The sequence below is a fragment of the Mus musculus genome, chromosome 1 (assembly GCF_000001635.26).
Source record: "Mus musculus strain C57BL/6J chromosome 1, GRCm38.p6 C57BL/6J".
NCBI classification, from domain to species: Eukaryota; Metazoa; Chordata; class Mammalia; order Rodentia; family Muridae; genus Mus; species Mus musculus.
The window spans coordinates 94,028,570-94,052,782 of NC_000067.6; the positions used below are offsets into that span (position 1 = coordinate 94,028,570).

At 47.9% G+C, this 24,213-nt stretch overlaps 1 protein-coding gene across 1 annotated transcript; it reads right to left on the reverse strand.

The window, feature by feature from the left end:
• Window positions 1–9,735: 9,735 nt before the first annotated feature.
• Pdcd1 (programmed cell death 1) lies at window positions 9,736–23,984 on the reverse strand. Its single transcript, NM_008798.2, is given in 5 exon segments — window positions 9,736–10,969; window positions 11,523–11,557; window positions 12,141–12,302; window positions 12,587–12,946; window positions 23,846–23,984. Coding segments are annotated over 5 exon segments (867 nt in total). The 5' UTR covers window positions 23,922–23,984; the 3' UTR covers window positions 9,736–10,735.
• Between the last annotated feature and the right edge of the window lie 229 nt (window positions 23,985–24,213).

Here is a 24,213-nt window from a genome sequence, read left to right on the forward strand (position 1 = left end):
ACTATACAGAACATTGACCTTGAAGGGTGCACCCCTCTGGACTCTGAATTAGGCACAGACCACATCCAAACACCATGCTCCAAGCACAAACCAAATGCAAAGTGTCCTTTCTTTATTAAACAAGGTGAGAGACAGGCGACCGAACCTAAGCTTGGCAGAAACAGCTGCAAGCAGCTTTTCAAGGGTTAATTTTAAGAAGGAAAGATGGAGGTCTGTGTTAGAATGAGTCAGGACTTAATGGTAAGTTCTGCTTTGGTATTCTAATTAGGTTAGTCAAAATAATGAATTCTGATTCCTGAACTTGGTGCTTTGCTAGTTGGACCTTGGTGGTCAGCCTCAGGAATGAGTCAGTGGCCAAATAAGGGACTAGACCTTGGTGGCGAGCTTTAGGAATGTCATCTCATGGTGTAGCAAGGCAGAGAGAGGTAGAAGACAAAACAGTTGGAGCCTTGTTTGTTATGCCTGGGCCTGTGTTTGCCAAGCTTGGGCCTGCTAGAGCCTTTCAGACCTCACCAGGGGTCAGAGGAGGCAGAGCTGCGGGTACTCTTCTTCAGTTCTAGGAGTGTGGAACCACACGGGAAGACATCCCAGTTTCCTAGAAAGGATTCTTCTGCCGTATAATTCAGCGATTATGCTCCTCAGTATTTACCTAAAGTTGTTGAAAACTTGTGTCCTCATGAAAAACTAAACATGTATAGCATCTTTACTAACAATTGATGAAACTTGGAGGCAACTGTTAACCATAACCGAAACAAACGCAACCCTAATCCTAGCCCTCCCAACCCCAACCCTAACCCTAACCCTAATTCCAACCCTAACCCTAACCCCAACCCCAACTTCAACCCCAACCCCAACCCACATTTTCCAGCCAGAGAACAGATGAATACACCAATTGCAGCCATCTAGATGGTAGACTATTAACCAACACTAAAAAGAGGTACATCGCTGTGGAATGCTGTCCTGCAGACATGGCCCTTGACCACTGGAGCCCTTAGCAGGCATGATTACCTATGTGATGTTTGCAGAAAAGTAGGCCCATTAGTGTTCCTTCATCCAGGAGAGGAAGGTGCTACAAGCTCTGCCGCTTCCTGAGGATGTACAGTGAATGGTTTCTGGGAAGAGAGACTTAAAGGCCTATCTTCTGTTTGCTGATACCAGAAGTTAACAGTTTCTGGGCCCTGCCCTTCTCCGAGGAGACTATCTATCTTCTCTCTCTCTCTCTCTCTCTCTCTCTCTCTCTCTCTCTCTCTCTCTCTCTCTCTCTGCCTCCTCTTTCTCATCTATCTATCTATCTATCTATCTATCTATCTATCTATCTATCTATCTATCTATCTATCTATCTATCTATCTATCTATCTATCATCACCTATGATTGTTTTGGGAGTGACTTATACAGCTTTACCCCTCCCTCAGGATATACAAACTGCTAATTCTTCCTGAGAAAGACATTTTCTTCAGTGCTGTAATTGTTTATAACTTGCCATATTCTTGAAAAGTCAGCCGGGTGGTGGTGGCACACACTTTTAATCCTAACACTCAGGAGGCAGAGTCAGGCTGATCTCTATGAGTTGAAGTCAGCCTGGTCTACAGCATTCTAGGACAGCCAGGGTTACACAGAAAAACCCTATCTCAAAAACAAAAACAACAAAAAAAAAAACCCAAAAAACCAAACAAAAAAATAACTTTAAAGTCATTGGTTCACCAAGTTAGACTTGAGTGAAATAGTTTTCTTGGTTTGGGGGTGAAAAAAATGTTTATTCATTAAAAAAAAGTTCACCCAATAGTTAGCTATTAAGCTTAAGAAAAGGCAGTGACGAAATTCGAATGCATATTATGAGGAAAGGCCATATGGAAAGACTCTTACTGTGTGACCCCCAACCATATGGCTTTCTGGAAAGGGCAAAGCCAAGGGGTGAAGGGATCAGGCTTGAATGAGGGGTGTGTGGATACACACACAGAACTCGGACTGTTACCAAAGAGAATCTTGGGCATTTTCTGTGACCTGATATCCTGGTTCTTTGTGTCTTGAACAGATAATTGAATAAGACATGGACGTGCAGTAGATAAATTATAGGTGTTTTCAGACAGAGAATGAAGTATAGGTATGCTTCACAGAGTGGGAGTGGGCTTGAACAAGCAAAAGACTCAAGAACCATTTTCAGGTCCAGGTGTGTGGATTATATGACTATTGATTAACTCTGAGCCACCAATAATAAATCGGTGTCACATGAAGGAAAGAAAGAGAAGCATTTCCCTTGGAGTCACTTAACCATGAGAGTCCAGATTAGAATTCGCTACCTCATGCTCCACGTATCTTCCATCCTCTGTCTGTCTGTCTGTCTGTTGTATGAGTCTGAATCTCAACCTGAAGATTGTCTTGTGAATCTGTCCCTGTATCTGTGTTTCCTGTTCTGTGTGTGTCGTGGCTGTCTGTGTCTGTGAGTGGTGTCTGTCTGTTGTATGAATTATGTGTGTGTGTGTGTGTGTGTGTGAGAGAGAGAGAGAGAGAGACAGAAAGAGAGAGAGACACAGAGAGAGACAGAGAGAGAGACAGAGAGAGAGAGAGAGCTGTCTGTGTTTGTGAGTGGTGTCTTTCTATTTTATGAGCTGTGTGTATGTGTGTGTGTGTGTGTGAGAGAGAGAGACAGAGAGACAGAAAGAGAGAGACAGAGAGAGAGAGACAGAGAGACAGAGAGAGAGAGCTGTCTGTGTTTGTGAGTGGTGTCTTTCTGTTTTATGAGCTGTGTGTATGTGTGTGTGTGTTTCCCTAACAAAGGAGCTCTGTCTTTATTGAGCAGCATAAAAAGCATCATATGGGAAGGGGAGGGGGGTACTTTACAGAAATCTTTAACAGAGTTTTACAAAGGATTAAGCCTCTCCAACTGATGTCTTCTGATCCAGACAAGCACCACCCTAAACCAATATCCATAAATGGAGGCTTTCAACCTTTGTGATAGATTGTAGAACATTGCTTTCAACCTTTGTCTCTGCTGCAAATGATACACCTGCTATATCTGGGCCAGGGGTCTGGACCAACACATAACTTAAGATTGCTGCCATGCATTGCTTACGTTGTAAAAGCTGATGACATGGGAAATCCAAGTATAGTTGGTTGTTACATTGTTCTCTTAGAGGCATGTTAAGCAACAGGATAATAGTCTTGTCTTAAGTTCTTCAAGGTGTACCTAAGGTGTTATTAACTCTGGCTGTGAGGCCCAGCAGAGACTCCAGTCTCTAAGAATGTAAGAGATATTCCCAGAACATTGCATCTCTGCATCCAGAGGCTTTTCCCCCTATCGTGGGTGACTGATCTTTTTTTTTTTCCTTCGTGGGAGGATTTTTTTTTTTTAATAATCCTTGGAGAGGTGGGAGTTCTAGGGCAGTTCATGGAATGGCTTTTTTGGCTGCTAAAACTTGGAGTTGGACTCACAGTCATGCATTTGACCTTGCTTTCCCGCATCCGTGGGACTTTTAGTCAGTGAGGACACTCAACAGGGCCCTGTAAGACAGTGCACGACAACCATCAAGGCCCCTGGCAGTGCCACCAACAAGGGACCCTGATGTAAGCCGCACTCTGACAGAGATCGTTGTGTGAGTGTCGGTTTGTGGTAGCAGCAGATGCAACCCCTCCCCTTTAAGTGTAGGAACTCTGCAGCTAGGTGCTCAAGTGGGAGGAGGAACACACGTGAGCTTTGTACTTTCTGTAAACTCAAATCAATAAAAAAAAGAAATCTATCAATTGTTAAAAAATATTCGTTTTTTTTAACCTCCTGGACACTTAGTTCTCAACAATAAAGACTCTGAGACTAATTATTTATTAATAAATGCCTAGGCCACAAGATTCGGCTCATTTCCCAACAAGCTCATAGCATAATTATTTAACCCATTCAAACAATTGTGTGTCTTTCACATGGTTTACCGCTCTTCAGCTTCACGTGTCCAAGTCTGGGGCGAATCTCTTTATTCTATCCTGAATTCAGCTCCTGCTGGCTTACCTCAGTCTCCAGGGAAAACCTCCCCTTTATTCTCTCACTGTTTCTCAGAATCTTCTCCCTTCCTACCAGTGTCTCACCTATCTGCCTCAGCTCATTGACCATAGGTGTTTGACTGACATGTGTGGCTTCTAAGAGAGTCTCTCTACAATCAATTAAATGTGAGCAATGAGAAAGCTGTGATGTTAAGAAAAGAGATTACAGCACATTCTTCTTGAGCATATTTGCTTTAATTATCCACATGGTTCACAAACTTGAAAATGGGAACAACCACAGGCTAGGCTGCCTTGGCTCTGGGGAGTGCCTGCCCCATGACACCTAGCTCACCTTCATGAACCTGCCATTATTGACAAGAGTCTATACCCTGGTCCCTACTCGTCTAGTTTACCTGGGCCTTGACCAGGTTGGCTAATTTTGTGGCCAGGGGATGGTACCCAAGTGTGGGTCACACACCACACCAGCCCAGGTGCTGGTAGGGATGTTTTTGTTTTACTTAATTTTGTTTTTAATACACACACACACACACACACACACACACAGAGAGAGAGAGAGAGAGAGAGAGAGAGAGAGAGAGAGAGAGAGAGAGAGAGAGACCTACAGAGGTTAGAAGCATTAGAATAGCTGTAGTTACAGGCAGTTATGAGCTGCCTGGTGTGGGTTTGGTTCCTCCTGGAAGAGCAGTGCCTGCTCTTAACCACTGAGCTGGCTCTCCAACTCATTTCCAGATAAGATTAATGACTACAATGTCATAGATGAAGCCAAGGACCATGTTGTGTATGAGCTTTAATGTAGCCAAGAAAGTCTTGAATGAAGAAGCTTCCCGCCAGAAGGGCCAAGTTCTAAGCCCCAGCTTTATCTTGTCTCCACATGGTAACATCTACTGGCCTGACATCTGGCTTGATCCCAAGTGAGCCCTAAACATCTCTCCTCCTAGATTCTGTTGATCCCGTCACCCTGGTAAGCTATGACTACTAATGGTGGCCCTCTTGGGGCCTCAGTGTCCCCTGACTTCAGTGAGGAGTGCCAAGCTTCACATGCCCACTGATGGACAGTCTTTCCCTTAGCTGAGACAGCTTCTGGGAGCAGGCAGAGGGTCAAGGCTCACATCTCCCTTTCCAGAAAATAAGATAAAAAACCTAAACTCTGACCCCATTAAGTGCCAGCTTGTCATCTCCCCAGGTTCTGGCAGGCACTCTGTGACTCGCCACCTCTGACATTTTGTCTTTTCATGAAGACAGCTTACTACCCCCCGCCCCCCAGCACAGTGTTAGGATTCACCCATGGTGTAGCATACGCCAGACTTTCCTTCCCTCTCAAGGCTAGTGTTCCAGTGTACTGGCAGACTATATCTGCTTCATCCACCTGTTCCTGATGGACATATGGGCAATTCCCACATTCACTCTTGTGAGTGAAGCTCCTTTGAGTGTGGAACCAAAACATTTCTTCTCTTTTATGTATTTTATTTTAAAATATATATGCACATATATATACACATACATATGTACACACACATGATATATATTCTTCAGAAACACCAGAAGAGGGCATCAGATCCCATTACAGATGGTTGTGAGCTACTATGTTCCATGTGGTGTTGGGAATTGAACTCAAGACTTTTGGAAGAACAACCAGTGCTCTTAACTGCTGAGCCATCTCTCCTACCCATTTCTTCTTCTTTTTAAATGGCTGAAGAACATTTTGCCTGTATGATTATTTGGTTTTAGAGTTTTTGGATTATTTGTGAAGCAGCCATTGACTGTATGTAACAGGCAGGTCTGTGGTGCACTTATGCCCACCAGGTGTTTCTAGGCACTTGCTACCTGGTACCAGCCTCCTCTGTCAACACCCTGGGGCCAGGTTTCTGGAGGCTGGACAAATGCAGGAGATCTTCTTAGTGAGAGGGGGAGTTTGACCAGGTCAGAGACACTAAGGTCTATCCAATGGCTGGAGAGATGGTTCAGCAGTTAATAATGGGTACTGCTCTTGTAGAGGACAGAGGTTCAGTTCCTAGCACTTATACCAAGTGGCTCACAACTGCCTGAAACTCCAGCTCCAAGGGACCAACTGCTCTCTGTCCTCTGTGGATGTAATGATGCACATAATTCATGAAGATGAACACACACGCACCTTTTTACAAAATATTATAGACTAGGTGTGGTATTACACATTTTGATCCCACTACACTGGAAGCAGTGGCAGCCAGATCTCTGAGTTTTAGGCCAGCCAAGGTTACATAGAGAGACCCTGTCTCAAACAAACAAACAAACAACAAACTATATATCTGTTCCGGTGACCCTAGTGACTGGGACAGATGTCCTGTTGTTGCAGATGGACTAATTGCCCTTTGCAGGAATTCCACATCTTGAACCCTTAAGAAATCGAGAGTTCCCCTAATATACAAAGAGGCCTCACCCACATCCGCCCACTGACCTTGTATGACTGAGAACCACCAGGACTCAGCCTCTAGTCCTCACCGTGGACCTAGGTGCCAATTCTGCCTTCCACAGCTAGAGGGCGAGTTTCTAGCAGATTCCCTGCTGCATCTCCAGCCTCCTCCATCCGGCAGGGCCAGACTGAAACAGAAGCCTGGTTCTCCCTTCCAGACCAGTTAAGGAGGGCATTCGTACCTGGGAGATGGAGAGGAGAGAGCAAAGGGAAGAAACCTTTTGGGTGAGGCGCAGCATGGGTGCTTGGTAGCTCGGACGCCTGGGTCCTGCGCCCCTGTGGTCAGCTCTGGTTTGTGGTGGAGTAGCCACATCAAGAGCTGCAGCCTCTGCGAGAGATTAAGGACACCACAGTGGGAGGGGATAGGCGCTGGGTCTCAGCCAGGCGGTGACACTTGTGCCTGGGGCAGAGCGAGCGGATGGAAAAAATGAGTTCAGGGAGGCGCAGCTGCTGCTTTACGGGAAAGCGGATGTGAAGTGCTGACTGGTCCCTGCGGCTCTCTCTGTTCTTATCTGAACAGGGGCTGCCACTACCGGATGGCTTGGCCCAGAAGCGCCTTGCACCCCTGAGCCAGGCGGGAGGTTCAGAGACCCGTTGAGAGTATGACCACTTCCTCCCGCCTGCTGTGCCTCTTTTTTTTTTTTTTTTTTTTTTTTTTTTGAGTACTCCTCCAGCGTGCGCTTTCCCTCCCTGCTGTGTTCTTTGAACTTATAACGATGTTTTTGTAACAGCATATTCAAAGTGGATTAATCAGATTTTAATTCTGGTAATGTTTTGATGGCCACATGGCTCAACTGTCATTTTGGCACAACCCTAGCTTGCTTCTTTGCCATCAGACACAATGAACCTTCGGACATCGGTCATCCCTACTGCACTACACTCAGAGTCTGCTCAAGTTGTTGAGGCTACACTGTACACTGCTTATGGAGACAAGAGGACTTGAGTCAGTTCAGTTTCCTACGGCTGGGGCAGTTGTAGACTTAGCACTGACAGCCCTGTGCTTACCTCCCTCCCCATGTTCCACAGGTCCCAGATGGGCAAAGGTGAACGCTATAAGCTTGGTGCCTTCTCCTGCCACAGAGGGGGCCTGATCCCCTCCAGCTGTCCTTGCTTTCCAATGTTTGTTCTTAGCTGGTGTGGTTTTCATTTGTATTTTTGTGATTATGAGTAAAACTGGATGCTCTTTCCTTGTTTGTGGTATCTGTGTGCATGGACACGCGTGTATGCAACATGCATCTATGAATGTGTGAACTGCATGTGGAACACACATTGTGCACACACACTGTATACACATGTGTATAGTCACATACACATGGTTATGTTCACAACACATGCATGCACATACACATTGTATATGCATGCATGCATAAGCAGACATCGATGTATGTGCCTTCTCGTGTCTCGGTGAACTGATGATTGGTTACACGTCCCACCCACTTTTCCATTGTGTTTTTAGATTTTTCCTTTCTAGAGTTTTTAGATCTTCATGTAAAATGTATTCTAGATCTAATTTAATTTTAGATGTAATTATAGATCTTTGTGTGATAGCACAAATGTTTTAACAGTTTGCTTATGATGTTTTTCTACTGAGTTGTGGCTTTTGCCTTCCACTTTATTGTTTCTTGAGCCTAATGTGTCTGTCTTACTCTGAAGTGTTCCTTGTCCGAGGTACTTAATAGCTAGGGTTTGCCTCACACCTGTGCTGTTTGGGAATTCGCTCTTACCTACTTGAGAATCTTGCAGGCTTCCTTCCCATACTGTCTGCTGGTTTGGGACAGAGCAGGTGTATTGCATGTGGTGGGAATCTGAACACCAGCGCAGGCTGCTCTCTACTTTCTTACATACATTATAGTTATGGGTGAGGCTATTTTTTTTTTAAAGTCAGAATGATGTTGAGTTTATAGATCGAATAAGAAGAGCCACCATGCTTGTGGTATGGAGCCACCGTGAGCAGCACTCTGATCTGTGGGCAGGCATGTCTGTACCCTGCTTCTCCTGCAGCCACCTCACATACTTCTAACTCATCAGTTCTCACCTTGGGTCTCGAACCCCCACAGGGGTATTTACATTACGGCTTATAACAGGAGCAAAATTACAGTTATGAAGTAGCAGCAAAACAACTTTTCAGTTGGGGGGGGGTCACCACAACCTGAGGAACTATATTAAAGGGTTGCTTGAAGCAGTAGGAAGGTTGAGGACCACTGTAGGTAATGCCTCATCTGCACCTGTGGTGGTGGTGGGGACAGGCTGGAACTCCACCTGCTACCCAAGAGGGCTTCTTGAACAGTGGAGAGCCACCCATTTCTTGATGTCCACCTTATTTCTATGAGCTGTGCGACCAGACTTCTTTATGTTGATCCTGTGAGTTTTTTTTTTCCAGCACCCTGGCTCACTCTCCTCTAACCCTGCTTGTCCAGGAAGTGGCATCTCCTTCTCCCCTGCCCAACATGGAGTGATGGTAGTGAGCTCAGGAGGGACTAGAAGGGCTAGGGAGTGAGGGAATAGGTGGCCGTAAGCACCCAAGCACCCAAGCACCCAAAGGCCTTGGGCCAGGCTCTCCGTTATCCAGACAGAGGTCGGAGACGGGTGTCTGCCTTCCTCTGTGATCAAGTCAAGACCCCAGGACAGTGATGGGTTAGGAACCAGTTTATCTTTTTTCTCTTCTCTTCTCTTCTCTTCTCTTCTCTTCTCTTCTCTTCTCTTCTCTTCTCTTCTCTTCTCTTCTCTTCTCTTCTCTTCTCTTCTCTTCTCTTCTCTTCTCTTCCCTTCCCTTCCTCTCTCTCTCTCTCTCTCTCTCTCTCTCTCTCTCTCTCTCTCTTTCTTTCTTTCTATTTTTTTTTTAAAGTCCTATCCTGTGTCCTGGGGAGGAACCCACAGACACCTCTCTTACAACAAGGTAGACTTCACCTATCCCACTGAGATGGCTCCCAGCACATGACATCAACCCTGCTGGGAAGGACTCATAAAGGACATGGCAGGGGACTCAGGCAAACAGCCCAGGATATCTTCCTGCTGGGGTGGAGCTTGGGGTGTGTAGCTGTGGGAGCCTAGGAAGGCCTGGTGTCTGGAGCATGTCTCTTCCTCCATGTCTGTGCTTGAGGTCTTTCATCCCTGGGTGGTGGGTGACATGTAAATGTGGAGAGAGCATGACTGTATTTCAGTGATAGTAAGGACAGACTCAAGCCGGGCTTGAGCGGGGTGATGCCTGCCCTACTTAGCCTAGAACCTCAGTCCAGCCCTGCAACTCTTCCTCCCCATCGCCTCTGCCCCAACACACCCACAAGTAGAACAGCACTTCTTAAAGCTTTTGGTACCATTTAATTATAACGGGCTTAAACCAAAGGAAAGGGACTTAAGCCCTGGTCATTTTGGGTGCCCACCAGACAGCTAGACTCTTGCTACCCTGACTGTCTGAAGTGCTTGCTCATTTCAGAGTCCTAGGTGTGAAGGAGAGCCAGAACCCAACTCCAGGACAGAGTGAATGAGGAGATTCTAACACCCCAGTGTTGGTTTGCGTCAAGGTTATATCCCCCTTTCCTCCCTGCTGTCAACATGGACTTTGTCCTTTTGGTTCCTAGGAGGAGTAGGGAGAGTCAAGTGCCCCCTGGATGTGTGGGTGGCTCTAGCTCTGCTGGTTCCCTTTATGCCCTAGTTTCCTTGCTGTTGAAAAAAACTGAGGTACCTGGGCATGCAGAAGGACAGCAGATACGCTCACGGAGCTTTTGCCTGGTAAGTGCTCATGCTTCCCAGACCCCCGAAGCTAGGAGCTTTTCAAGTCTTCATCAAAACTTTTCCAGATCTTGGGATTGGTTCAGTCCCCCAGTCTACGAATTTCCCACCTGAGTATCATCTCCCAAGGGTGGCTTTAGGTGCTGGGCCCATAGTATACCTGGACCCCCTTGCTTTGGGGTTGCCTCACAGGGCCATTCAAAGCAGGCTGTACTCAGATCTCTCCATTTCCAGGCACAGAACCCACAGAGGCCATTGGCTATAGTGTCTCAAGTCCCTAGAAGTGCCCAACAGTAGGATTCAGGAGACATAGGCTTAGGCCCCAGCTCTGCACCTTGTGACAATAGGAAACCGGGAAGCCTGCTGCTCCCAGCTTGTGGTAAACCTGAAGTGAGCTCTCACTCAACAGTGCATGTGCTGGAATTGGTGCAGGCGCTGGGCTGTCACTCCAGCTAGCTCAGACCCTGGGAGCCTTGGCTGAACTGTAGCCTGCATGCTCCTCTTGACTGAGGGACGGACCGGTGCTCTCTGTGGAGGGTCTGCAGCATGCTAATGGCTGAAGAATCTGGTCAAAGAGGCCAAGAACAATGTCCATCCTCATGTCTTGGAGGCCGAGGACCCTGCAGGCCATCAGCTGAGCCCCTACGTCCCATGGCCGAGGCACCCAGCCCTTCAGTGAAGACAATGGTGGCATATTCTGTGTGCACACAGGCGGTAGGGAGCTCTGGTGTCTTCTCTCGTCCCTGGAAGTCCAGCTCCTCATAGGCCACACTAGGGACAGGTGCTGCTGAAGGCTCCTCCTTCTTCAAGGGGCAGGGGAGGGGGGAGAAGAAAGAGCCATTGTTATAGTCAGTTGGGGGGTGGTGTGTGCATCCCATAATCTCAACCCTTCCCTATGCTGGGTTTCCAGACTGACACTGGATTTGGGGTTCTTCTTAGAGCAAATTCACCTCAGTCATGGAAGCTGGGACCTGACCTAACAGCTGCCCAGGCACAGAACCCACAGAGGCCATAGGCTCCCCATTGACTTCTTGATATTTAGGGTGCAGCCTCGTGTTTCTGGCCCAGTTTCTATCGTTAAATGTTTCCTGGCGGGTTTAGGATTCCAAAATTTGACTTTTGCCCCTTGTCTCTGCACAGAAGAAAACAAGTCGTGACCACGTTGGACACGACAGGGGTACACACAGTGGGGTCAGCTGCTGGGAGGAACAACAGGATATGGCTCTGGGGGCCTGGTAGAAAATGGGAGCTGGGCTCTCCAGGCTCTAGCCCTGTAGGCCCCATGGTCTCTCTACCTGTACCAAGACCTGGGGGTGGCCTGGGATAGATCACTCAAGAAAGAAAACTCATACTCACCAGAGTGTCGTCCTTGCTTCCAGCTCCTCTGGCCTCTGTTGAGACACACAGTTTGGGTTAGAGGGCAGCTACAGAGCCATCTTCCCTAGTGGAGGAATGTCCTCCCTCTGTCTCTCCATCTTTCTCTCTCGTGTGTGTGTGTGTGTGTGTGTGTGTGTGTGTGTGTGTGTGTGTTTTGTGTGCTCAGGAGGGGCGTGTCAGGCACTGAAGAGATCTACACCATGGGCAAGCACCAGCCTTTCCATCCCCACGGGCACCCTTCCCATTTACTAACGGGGAGTTCCTGGTAGGACAATGAATTGAGGAGTAGGGCCTGCCACAGGCACAGGTGCATCAGTGTCCCCTTTCCTGGTGTACCACAACACAGGGTAGGCATGTAGCAGATATTAGCTGTGGCCTCTTAGCTGGCTGATGACCAGACCTCCTGGAGGTGGCAGCTCTCACTAGTTGTTTAGGAAAGCCAGCAGCCTGAGGCTAGGTGTGGGTGGGGCGGCCACAGGCTTTTGTAGTGGTCAGAGTGTGTGTGGTGCATGACCACCCTTCTGGTGATCTACGTATGTGTGAAGTACAGTGACTACAAGGTTTGGCAGGACAGAAGCAGGGTATGATGAGCCTTACCTGACATACTTGTTGAGCAGAAGACAGCTAGGGCCCAGGCCAGCAGCAGCAATACAGGGATACCCACTAGGGCACTCATGATACCAATGACCATGCCTTGAAACCGGCCTTCTGGTTTGGGCGAGGGGCTGGGATATCTTGTTGAGGTCTCCAGGATTCTCTCTACAGGATGACAAAGAATAGAGTTCTAGGACACCGATAGTGTATTTTCTTTAGGGTCACACACCCTGTCCTCACCAAGTCCCAAGGGACTATTTTAGATGGGCAGTGACTGGCCACCCACCCTACTTTGGCAAGCCCTTCCATCCCTTAAAGGTAAATGGGCATCTGAGGATTTCCACAGGGAGAGGGGCAGTGTCGTCAAGGCTCTAGGCAGAGCCATGGCAGAGAGCCTAAGAGGTCTCTGGGCAGGAAGGAATTGCCCACGTAGGTTCTACTAGCCTCACCTGTTACCACGAGCTCTGCTCCAGGGCTCTCCTCGATTTTTGCCTTGGGGTGCAGGGAGATGGCCCCACAGAGGTAGATGCCACTGTCATTGCGCCGTGTGTCAAGGATGTTCATGTGGAAGTCATGCCTGTTGGGCAGCTGTATGATCTGGAAGCGGGCATCCTGGACGGGTTGGCTCAAACCATTACAGAAGGCGGCCTGTTTTTCAGTCTGGTTGCTGGGACTCAGGCGGTTCCAGTTCAGCATAAGATCCTCCGACCAGTTGGACAAGCTGCAGGTGAAGGTGGCATTTGCTCCCTCTGACACTGTGAGCCAGGCTGGGTAGAAGGTGAGGGACCTCCAGGGCCCATTGGGGACCTCTGAAATGCAGAAGAACAAAGAGCTGTGAGGAAGGAGCCTGTACACCCTTTCTGACATCTTTTCTGAACCCCCTGGAGAGGAATGTGCTCTCAGACCCATTCCAGGGCAGAATATCGTAAGCAGTTCCCCCTACCTAGGAGCTTGTAGCTTCTTGTAGGTTGTGAATAAGTAACCTCCAACAAGCAGGGCTCTTCCTTCAGCATAACTGAACCTAGGGTCTGGAGGCTACTATTCTGTCCTTTGAGACTTTGGGATATTTTCCCCGAAGATGTCTCTACCTTCCCACTCCTGTTCAAGATGTTCCAGGCCTGACCTGAATGTTCCAGTCTTAGACTTCTGGTTGGCTAGCCTAGTTCTGTCTGAAGGGTCAGTGGGATAGTGAGGTGGGAGTGTAGGGTTTCCATGGAAACCTCAGACTTGGAGAGGGTGGATTCTTTAGTAAGCTTGGGGTCCAGGCAGTATTTTGTCCCAGGGAGCCCACCAAGCATGTCAGAGCTACCCTGAGTAGCAGAAGGCATAGGGTAGCAGTCATGTCTTCCAGCCAGATCAGAGGTCACAGCAAGAAGCCTCCAAAGATCAGCTGTGTCATTGTCTCTCAAGTGGACAGAAGGTCTAGGCTCACCCAAATAAAGTGTTCTGGGTGGTACTGCCAGGGTCAGGCAGCATGCAGGGTCTCATGGCTCTTCTCAGGAAATGCCTGCCGCACTGGCAAGCTTCTTGCCACATAAATGCACACTGACACATAACACATAACATTCCACCAGCACTCAAAAGTACCCACTACTGGGACCCATATGATGTCAGCAGTTGAACCTGCGGTCGGGTATATAGGTGCGGTTGGGTATGTAGGTACGGTCAGAAGGCTCAGGGTCAAGGAAATACAGACTTGCTGAGCACACACATGTGGGCCTTACCCAGAGGAGACTGACATGCACACAGGAAACAGGCACCAAGACATCTTTGAAGCTGCTCTGGCCTCAACTCTGTCTGGGCTGCCAGCTCTCTTTAGCCGATGTAGTCATTTGGCAACTGGGGCTCGTAGAGAAAGCGCCAGTGCGAATAGACATGTCCCCAGCTGCATCCTTTCCAGCCCTCTGCCCTCTCCTCCCACGGATTGAGTAGTCATATAGGGAGGGAATTCTACCCGATTACATGGCCCAGGGCACTGCACCCCAAACCTCACACCCGCCTCTGATGTGGGGTATTTGACAATACTAACCGGGCATGGTTCCCTCCCAGGGGTACAAAGAGAGAGGCTGTGCTGCCACAGCTAAGGTTATGGGCTCAGAAAGCAGGGGTCAGAGGCAAAGAAGAGGGGCCAGTTAGGGAGAAGCTGGATGGGGGGAGAACTGAGGCCCAAAACACCTGGCAAACAAGGTATGTGAAATCTTCCAGCGCAGAAAGGAAGCCAGAGATACGTGGCAGAGCTGTCTGCAGTGAGCAAGCAGACTTCAGCAGAGGCAAACCCAGAGACATCCATCCGCACCATGTAGCCTTGCCCAGAAATGGTCTCCATCACCACATGGCGAAAAGTAGGACTGCCACTTTCCCTCCTTGATGTTCTCAGCTGTACCATGGATGATGAACATACAGATAATCTAATGTCACTTAGACCTGAGGGTGGGCGTGGCCTATGAGCTGGGTCTGGCGCTCCTCAAGGGCCAGGATCCCTAGATTCCATGCAGAGTTGGTGAAGACTGGGTCATATGGTTCTGGGCAGGGTGAGCAGTGGTCCACATTGGTCTCTATGGGCCAGAAGAACCAGCGGTGTCAGGGGGCCTCGGAAGAACTAGGCCCAGGCTAGGGGTTGCCAGTATGATGTCTTCCCATTTAAAGTTCTGTTTCATCTTAAAGGGAACACAACCACGATGGGGACTTCTAAATACTCTTTCTTTGGCTTGAAATTGTGTGTCCAAACACAGCTAGCAGGTCACAACATAGTAGTGTCAATGGCTCTTTTCTTTAAACATCCACTCAAGAAACATATAAGCCTTTTTCAAGAAAGCCTCCAGCAACTACATTATGGTTAGACTCAGATTTGACAAAGTAGACACATCCCATCCTTTTAGGCTCTATCAGTGTGGTCTGGTCTATGGTCCTTGGAAACCTGGGGTCCCTTTACCAGTACTCCAGGAAGTCTTCAGTCTGTGCAACACTACTCTGATCCACCTAAATCCACTACTACAGCCACACTGAACCCCCAATCTCCAGAGTCTCAAGACTTTCCAGAGTCATGGGACCAGAAGAGCCCCAGAAAACTAAAATGGCACAATACCCCTTCTTTGTTTTGGGCAGGATTGTCACACCTGCCCAAGGTCACCTGTGATCTGTGAGTATGCTAGGCACCTCTGTCCAGTTACCATCTCCCATACCCTTTGATGGGATCCCATCTACTTGGCTTTGGAACCATGGTGTGTCCTCAGAGAACCAGCTGCTACCTGCCTCTCAAAGTTGACCCCTAGGTTGTCCCAGATGAGCTCTTGTATAGACATTTGTTAACAGATGGCAGATCCTTGTCTCATCTGTTGTTTGCTTCCAGATCTCTTGTGTTCCTATCTGAATGTGTGACAGTTTGAGTCACTATCACTGGCTCTTTGTTATTCCTCTGATGGCAGGACCTGTGACTTCCCAGGTCTCTGTCCTTTTATAGGTCTCTGCCTGTGTCCATCCCAGGGCTCTGTTTAGGTCCTGGTGGTTTTGCCTCCCTCCCCAGAGTAGACCCTGTTCTCTCTGTGTCCCACAGCCTCTTTACTCCTCCTAGCCATCTCCCCTCAAAATTCTTCCATAGAACTGAGATGTGCCTTCTCTCAGTGTGCCTGTGCTGGGCCTGAAGAAATCAAGGGAGGGCTTCCTCACAGAGGATGTTTTGCTAGAGGGATGGACAGGAGGGAACAGGCTTTGGCAAGAGAGCATCTATCTCCAGAGGCTACCAGGTAGTAATACCATAGGGAAAATACCCTCAGACATTCAGTTCATCCATAAAGAGTAAAGTCCCCCCTCCCAACCCCCAGTAATGAATAGGCCCCTGGGAAAGCTGCTGGAAATTGGGCTGAGTATGATGACAGCTAGAGGGGTCAGCACTAAGCTACTGCAGTGATCCCTGCTCCCTGCACTTCTGAGAATGTGAGATAGCTACTTCAGTGGCCGAGACCCCAGACAGTACCTCTGAGTCTCCCTTTCATGCTGTGGATGCCTGTGGAACATAAAGGCAAATGGAAATGAAGTGTCACAGTGGTTAAAACACATAATGGTAGCTTCTTTTTAAAAGACAGGAACTGGCTAAGTAGCTGAGGCTGGCCTTGAACTCACAACTCTCCTTCTACTTCCTAAGTGTGGAGATTGCAGGCAGAAACTGTCACGCTGTGATAAAGACAGACTTCTGATCCATCCTATAAACAACCACCAAACCCAGACACTACTGCATAAGCCAACAAGATTTTGCTGACAGGACCCTGCTATAGCTGTCTCTTGTGAGGTTATGTCAATGCCTGGAAAATACAGAAGTGGGTGCTCACAGTCATCCATTGAATGGAACACAGGGCCCTCAATGAAGGAGCTAGAGAAAGTACCCAAGGAGCTAAAGGGGTCTGCAACCCTATAGGAGGAACAACATGAACTAACCAGTACCCCACAGAGCTTGTGTCTCTAGCTGCATATGTAGCAGAGGATGGCCTAGTAGGCCATCAATGGGAGGAGAGGCTCTTGGTCTTTCGAAGATTCTATGTCCCAGTATAGGGGAATGTCAGGGCCAGGAAGCAGGAGTGGGTGGGTTGGGGAGCAGGTGTGGGGAAGGGTATAGGGGACTTTCAGAGAGGAAACTAGGAAAGGGGATAGCATTTGAAATGTAAATGAAGAAAATATCTAATAAATAAAAAAAAAAAGAACCTGGATTAAAAAAAAAAAGACAGACTTGTGATTAATTCACAGGTGGTGGGTAGAGAGGAGGTGGGACAATCCTGCTATCTGGGCACAGTGGGTGAGGACTTCCCTGGGTCCCTGAACTGTGAGTTCCACTATTTTGATGCTGTCTGCATAACTAGCAGCTTCACAGGAGAGAGAATGGAAAGTTGGGGAGGTGGCCCAGCAGGTGTAGCATTTGCTACACAAGCATGGGGACCTAAGTTTGGATCATCAGCACCCAGATAATAGACGGGCAGACAGGATGCCTGCAATCACAGCATCGTAGCAGCAGAGACAGGGGGATCCTTGGGGATTTATGGCCAGTCATTTTGGATGGAAAAACACAGGTTTCAGGTTTAGTGGAAAATGCTGTCGCAAGGAAATAAAGGGCCTCATAGAGTTATTAATTCACTTAAGGTTATGTACACAGACTCAGACTTTTTTTTTTTTTTAAGTGTTTTAGGACAGGGTTTCTCTGTGTAGCCCTGGTTGTCCTGAAACTCACCCTAGACCAGGCTGGCCTCAAACTCAGAGATCTGCCTGCCTCCGCCTTCCAAGTGCTTGGATTAAGGCCTGGTACCACCAAACCCTGCTTTAACCTGCCTCCAAGAGAACAATGTAACAAACAACTACCTTGGATTTCCCATGTCATCGGCTTTTTACAACATAAGCAATGCATGGCAGCAATCTTAAGTTAGGTGTTGGTCCAGACCCTGATCCAGCTGAAAACAGCAGAGACAAAGGCTGAAAGCAATATTCTACAATCTATCACAAAGGTTGAAAACCTCCAGTTATGGGTATTGGTTGATAGTGGTGCTTGTCTGGGTCAGTGGAGATCAGTTGGAGAAAGTGACTTAATCCTTTGTAAAACTCTGTTAAAGATTTCTGTCAAGTATCCCCTTACCTCCCCATACGATGCTTTTCAATACAGACAGAGCCTCTTTGCTAGGGACAAACACACACACACACACACACACACACACACACACACACACACACACACACACGAGAGAGAGAGAGAGAGAGAGAGAGAGAGACAGAGAGAGAGAGACAGAGAGAGAGACAGACAGAGAGAGAGACAGACAGACAGAGAGAGAGACACAGAGAGAGAGAGACAGAGAGAGAGACAGAGAGAGAGAGAGAGAGAGAGCGAGCTCATACAGCAGACAGATAACACTCACAGACACAGACAGCCATGACATTTACAGAACAGGAGACACAGGGACAGAGTCACAAGACAATCTTCAGGCAGGCAGAGACATACAACAGACAGACAGACAGACAGACAGACAGACAGACAGACAGAGGGTGGAAACCCTGTGGAACAGGAAGTCGAGAATTCTAATCTGGATTCTCTTGGTTAAATGACTCCAAGGAGAAATGCTTCTCTTTCTTTCATTATTGGTGACTCAGAGTTAATAACGCATACAATTTGCATAGAAGTAGAGTAATGAGGCAGGATATCATCCTCTGGCCCCATGGACATCAAAACTGACACCCGTGTAAGTTTCATGGGTCTTTGGTTTTTAGCTCAGTTGTTAAAGTGTTTGCCAAGCAAACAAGGCTGATTGCTAGCACTTATTTAAGGCTGTTGTGGCAGCACACACGTGCCTGATATCCCAGTCCTGGGAAGGCAGAGACAGGAGGACCCCTGGGGCGTGTTGAGGAGCTAACCTGGCTTTCCAACAAGTCAGTGTGTTTCAGGCTCAGAGAAAGACCCTGTCTCAAAAATTAAGGTGGAGAAAAATTAAAGAAGATGCTTGATATGGATCTCTGGCCTGCACATACAGTTCACACACATGTAGATAAACACATACATGCGATAAGTATGTACATGCACAAACACGCACAGACACTCCTTTCATTTGTAAAAATCAACAGAGCAGCCTGACTTTTGCTTGGCAGTGTGCTTGCCACTGAAGAGATTTGGCTCCCTCTTCACATTTAGGCCACATTGTCTCTCATTTGGGGGTCTCTAACCAGGGTATGAGAACCTAGGACTGGCTGGGACCCCTTTTGGGAATGCACCCAGAAGCAGCCTCATTGAAGTCACCCCTTTTCTACTGACCTAGTGAGGTATGGGGATCAGATTGTGATGATAAAGATCTCCTTTCCCCTGCCCAACCTATCTCAGGACTCCTGCCCCTGGAGGTCCGGAGTGGGGGGTCCTGATGGTGATAAGTTAGCTTTCTGATCTTCAGCCTCATTTCTGTCCAACTGATTTGGGAGCTTTCACCAGGGATCATGCCATCAGTGAATGTCTGACCCCAGAACACTAACTCCAAAGTAATATACTAACTAGTGATACTGGGAAGGGAGAGTTGCAGAGGCCACTGGAAAGCCACTCACAGACTGTTGGATCAAGTGCTGTCTAGCAAGGAGGCGGGTTTGTAAGACTGAGCTCTGTCCTTCGATATGATTCCTGGAACCACTTTGGGGACTCTGCAATCTTTCCACTGGCAAGGAGGTCTCACCAGAGGCCACTCTTGACTCCAGACTCCCAACTCCTAGAACCCTGTGGTGATCAAACCTCATTCTTCATAAATCACCCAGAAAAACAACAACAGAAAAGGCACTAAGCAAGGCTATCTCCTCCAGGGAGCCTTCGTGGGCTTTTTAGCCTTTACACGTTCTGCATAGAAGATAGAAATCAGAAATGACAGGGAGCTTCTTGGTTTCCCTGAGCTCGCTCTTGAATTTGTGTACAAAGGTGAGTTGATGGGTGGGTGGCATGTTCTGGTTAGCATTGGGAGGTTGAGAGGGAGAGTCCTGTTAGTCAGAGCCTGAGGCTAGAGGGCCACAAGACAAGTTCACTGCAGACCACAGGCTCCTGAGTGCTAGGGCCCAATCATAACCACACAGACGCACACAATACCTTATTTAGGCAAGACTTATCTGGGTGAAAGGATGGTCAGGCGGGTGACAGGGGGTCCCTTATTTGTTACAAATGGATTGTATTCCCCATGTCCACCTGGAGAAATATCCTCAATATGAGGATCCCAGAAGGGCACCTAGAAGGATTAGGAGAGCTATAGTATCAAGTAGGTGTGGGATGCTTCAGACACTCCACATCTCCTGCCTAGGCTGTTAAGGGCACAGGCTTACCAAGCCAAAGGAGAAGCAGGGGACCTACAGACATTCAGCCAAAACCGTCTCTCACAAGGGTCCCAGCCAGGGAGAAGCAAGCCATCCAGAAGCATGATGTCAGAGCTCTTGCTGCATCCAGGGGAGGATGTGTCCCCAGAGAACTAGGGAGGATGAGGGATAAAGGGCTTTCTAACACTTGCCACTGATGCTTAGTGATCCAGAGCATCACAGTGATGGGAGAAAGTGGGAGATGGGGGATGAGTTGTTCCTAACCTCATGCTGGAATCTTTACCCCAGGACCTCAGGTTAGAACTTTGGTAGGAGTGGGAGCTAGCTATAGGATTAAGATAAGGGTAAGGTCTTAGCTAGTAGGACTGGTGTCTGCATAGAAAGGGAATTACGGACACTGTCTGACACCTGCGGATGAAGGCAGAAGTGGAGGTGTGTCTAGATACCAAGAAACTTAAAGGTTGCTGGAACACTCAGAGGCAGGAGGGGGACCTGGCACACACTGGCCTACAGGGACTGAACATCCTCTTCTCTTGAGTTCCAACTTAAGAACCTGAAGCCTGCTGGGAGTGGTAGCACATACCTTTAGTCCCAGCAGAGGCAGGTACATTTCTGTGAGTTCGAGGCCAGCCTGATCTACACAGCAAGTTTCAGGACAGCCAGGGCCACACAGAGAAACTGGCTTGGGGGAATAAAAAGAACCTCAAGTCTGAGACAATGCTTCCTAAAGCCCCTCTCCGCCAACTGTGGTACTCGGTGACAACCATCCAGCCAAGCCAAGGAAGGCTGAACCAATAAACCAGGTGAAGTTGTATGTGCCTGGGATCTCAGCACTTGTGAAACTGGTACTGGACAATTTTGAGTTTGAGACTGGCCTGGGAAATCTGATGAGACATTGTCTCAAAAAAGAAAAAAGTCAGTTTCTAAACTAATATATTTCTATCTATCTACTATCTGTCTGTCCGTCTATCTATCTATCTATCTATCTATCTATCTATCTATCTATCTATCCTCTGTAACTGTTTTCCAACTATCTATCCTTATATAGATAAGTCTAGCTCTCATCCCTCATCAAAGAAGACTCTTTTTGCAGCATAAGGAGATGAATGCAGAGATACACAGATGTTCAAAATGTAGAGAGAGTAGGTGACCGTGGGTTGTGTAACTCCAACTGGTATGTGTGGGATGAAACCTCTAAGCCTAAGGCACACAGAAGAAAATGTGATAAGGTTCTAAGAGCCACAGGCCCAGGACACCTGTTGATAGTGTTCTCTTGACAGGGAAAGCGCACCCATGAATTCTGAATCATGGTTGACTAAATACAAGATAAACATAATTATAACATCACTTGACACACAGTTGTGAACAGAGGGAACACCACATGGTCCCATCCCTATGTAAAGAGCTATAGGAAGCTAATGACAGAGGGAGGATCAGTTGCCTTAGAGACATGGAATTCCCACATAGGTTGTCCAGTCCCAAACGGTCAACCCTGAACATGTGTACACATGAGCAAAGCTAGATGGATTTCATAAGTTTTATATATATATATATATATATATATATATATATATATATATATACACACACACACACACACACACACACACACACAGGTGTGTATACACATATATGTACATGATATATATTTTTCAAAGGTATAAATTACAAAAAAGCAAATCTGACTTTAAGAAATGTGTCTGAGGATATGTTTGGCAGTTTTGACAGATGGTCTGAGTAAATCTCATGGCCAAGGCAATACTTGTTTCCACCAAGTTATAGGCTAGAAAAATACCTCAGCAGTTATGAGCTCTGGCTGATCTTCCAGAGGACCCAGATTCAATTTCCAGCACCCACACGGCACCTCACAACCATATATTTATTACTCTAGTTCCAGGGAAGCCAATGCTTTTTTGTGGCCTCTACAGACATCAGACACACACATGATGCACATACACACAGGCCATACACCATAAGGTACAAAACAAAACAAAACAATCAAGCCCCCCAACAACAAAAGAACAAAAGGAAAAAATGTGAATGAGAAAATGCTAAAGAGACTGACTGGTATATTTGGAATGGAACCCCTAAGCTCAGGGAAAAATCACAGAAGAGTGTGTGATCAGGCTGTAAGAGCCAGAGGTCCAGCACACATGTTGATAGTGTTCCTTAGACACAACTGGGAAAAATGTACCCATAAACTCTGAATCAGGGCTGTCTGAACATTAGACAAGCCCAAGATCACCATGCTCACCAATGGTTTTATGGACTAACTTTTTTTTTTTTTTTTTTTTTCTTCCTATAAGGCAGCCCAGACTGGTCTTGAACTTTGATGGGCACGATCCACTATGGCTGTCTTTAGTCTGAGTATGAGATGATCCATTTCTGAGCCTGAATTTTGCTCATCTTAGACACTAGACAGCCGCTGTTGAGGTTGGGAGACTTTTAAAACAGTCAGCATGAGAGGGACTGTCTGTGGGACTAACAGAGAGAAAGAAGGGCGGCCAATCAGGAGGGAAGAAATGCACTAGACTAAAGGTCCACGGCTGCCAAATGGCACTGGCCTGTGAGGTGTCCCACGTTGAGCTATTCAGGTCGTGAAGGAGGCATGCCACTTTGAGACATTTGTCAGAGACAATCTACAGTAGGCCTGCATAAATACATCTGTATCTCCATATTGTCTCATCAAAGCTTCATTTGCGGACATGCCCAGTGTGCCAGGTCACCAGAGTGAGTCATAGTCCCCTTTCTGTCTCAGTTGCTTCTCTCCAATGACACATAATCCTTCCGACTTTGCTCCGTGGGTTTCCTGACAAGGTTTCCCCAAGGGACATCTTTCACCCTAGGGCCTCAGACCATCTACCATGTTCAGGTCTGTTTCCTCCATCCAGTCTTGACAGCAAACCATGGGCTATCTTAAGAGGGTACGTGGAGGGAAAATGTCCCTGGCTTCCCAACCAGCCTTAGCCTGCAACCCAGGAGAGGGCCTGTGGTGGTAAGCACCCAGCACCCAGCTCCCAGTCCCATCCTGTTTTCACGGTAGTGAAGAGGCTGGGGTGAAGGTGACTGGGACGTCATATGAGCAAAGGAACATCATTGCAGGTCAAAGATGTTAAGGCAGCACAAGAGTATAAGCTTGTCTAGGCCACAATTCCATGCGCCGCAGGTGTAGCTCTGACCTAGGAGTTTGTTGACATCCAGGAGAAACAAAGTTCCCTCTGGTCCCAGGACCAGGTTCTCAGTGAAGGTTGGCTCAGTCCAGAGGGTGGGCAGGGGCCAAGGGGTACAGGGTAGTGAGGAGTAAGGAGTACAGGGAGCTGTGTTTTCACTGTGAGGAATTTGAGCAGGATTCCTGGACCTCTCCGTTTCACACACCCCCCACCCCCAGGATGCTATGAGGCCAGGGATATGAACTCGGGAGTCCCCCAGAAATGCTAGCACGGGAAGCTTGTCCATGAGGGTAGACAGCTGATTATACTCTTGGATCTTCAGTCATCTATACAGTGTGTAGGGCAGGCTCCATGTAGGGATGTCCCCAACCATAGAAAAACATAGAGAAAGGCCAAGGATACCAGGGCCTGCCAGAATCCTGAAGCAGTGGCTGAGGTCAGAGCTCTGTTCAGACCTACCATCGCTTCACAGAGAGGGACACAGAAGATCAACTGACGTTAGATAAATGTTCTGTCTGTCTAAAAGCAAGGAGGGGGTGGATTTTGAGCCCCAGGGGGCATTTCACCTGTAAAACCCACCTAAAGCCAATCTGTGTAACCAGGAGCCAATCCGTGTAACCAGGGACACAGGTGTTCCTCCCCTCCAGTAATAGGAACCGAGGGTGAACGTTTCTTCAAGCCCTGCCCCAGCCACCAACCCCAATTGATCCCACATCCCTAGGAGCCACATACCTAGAAGCCACCCTGATTGCCAGCTCAACTGCAGCACAGCCCAAGTGAATGACCAGGGTACCTGCCGGACCCACATGCCCAGAGCCCCTGGCAGTGTCGCCTTCAGTAGCAGTCTCCTCTTCCTCCTCCCCGCTGCTCAGGCAGAGTTGTCTGTAGCGGAAAGGAAACTGTCCCAGGTCATGTTGGAGGGAGGAGACCTGTTCTTGGCTCCCGCCCCCTCTTCCTCCACCTCCACAAGGGTGGGAGAACAGGCAACTAGAGGTGGGGGAGGGGCATGGAAGGGGGAGGGGAGTGGGAGGGAACGATGCCTGGGAGGAGCAGGTAAGGGACTAGTGAGAGATTGGGGAGCAGAGAGGGGGGGTTCTCTC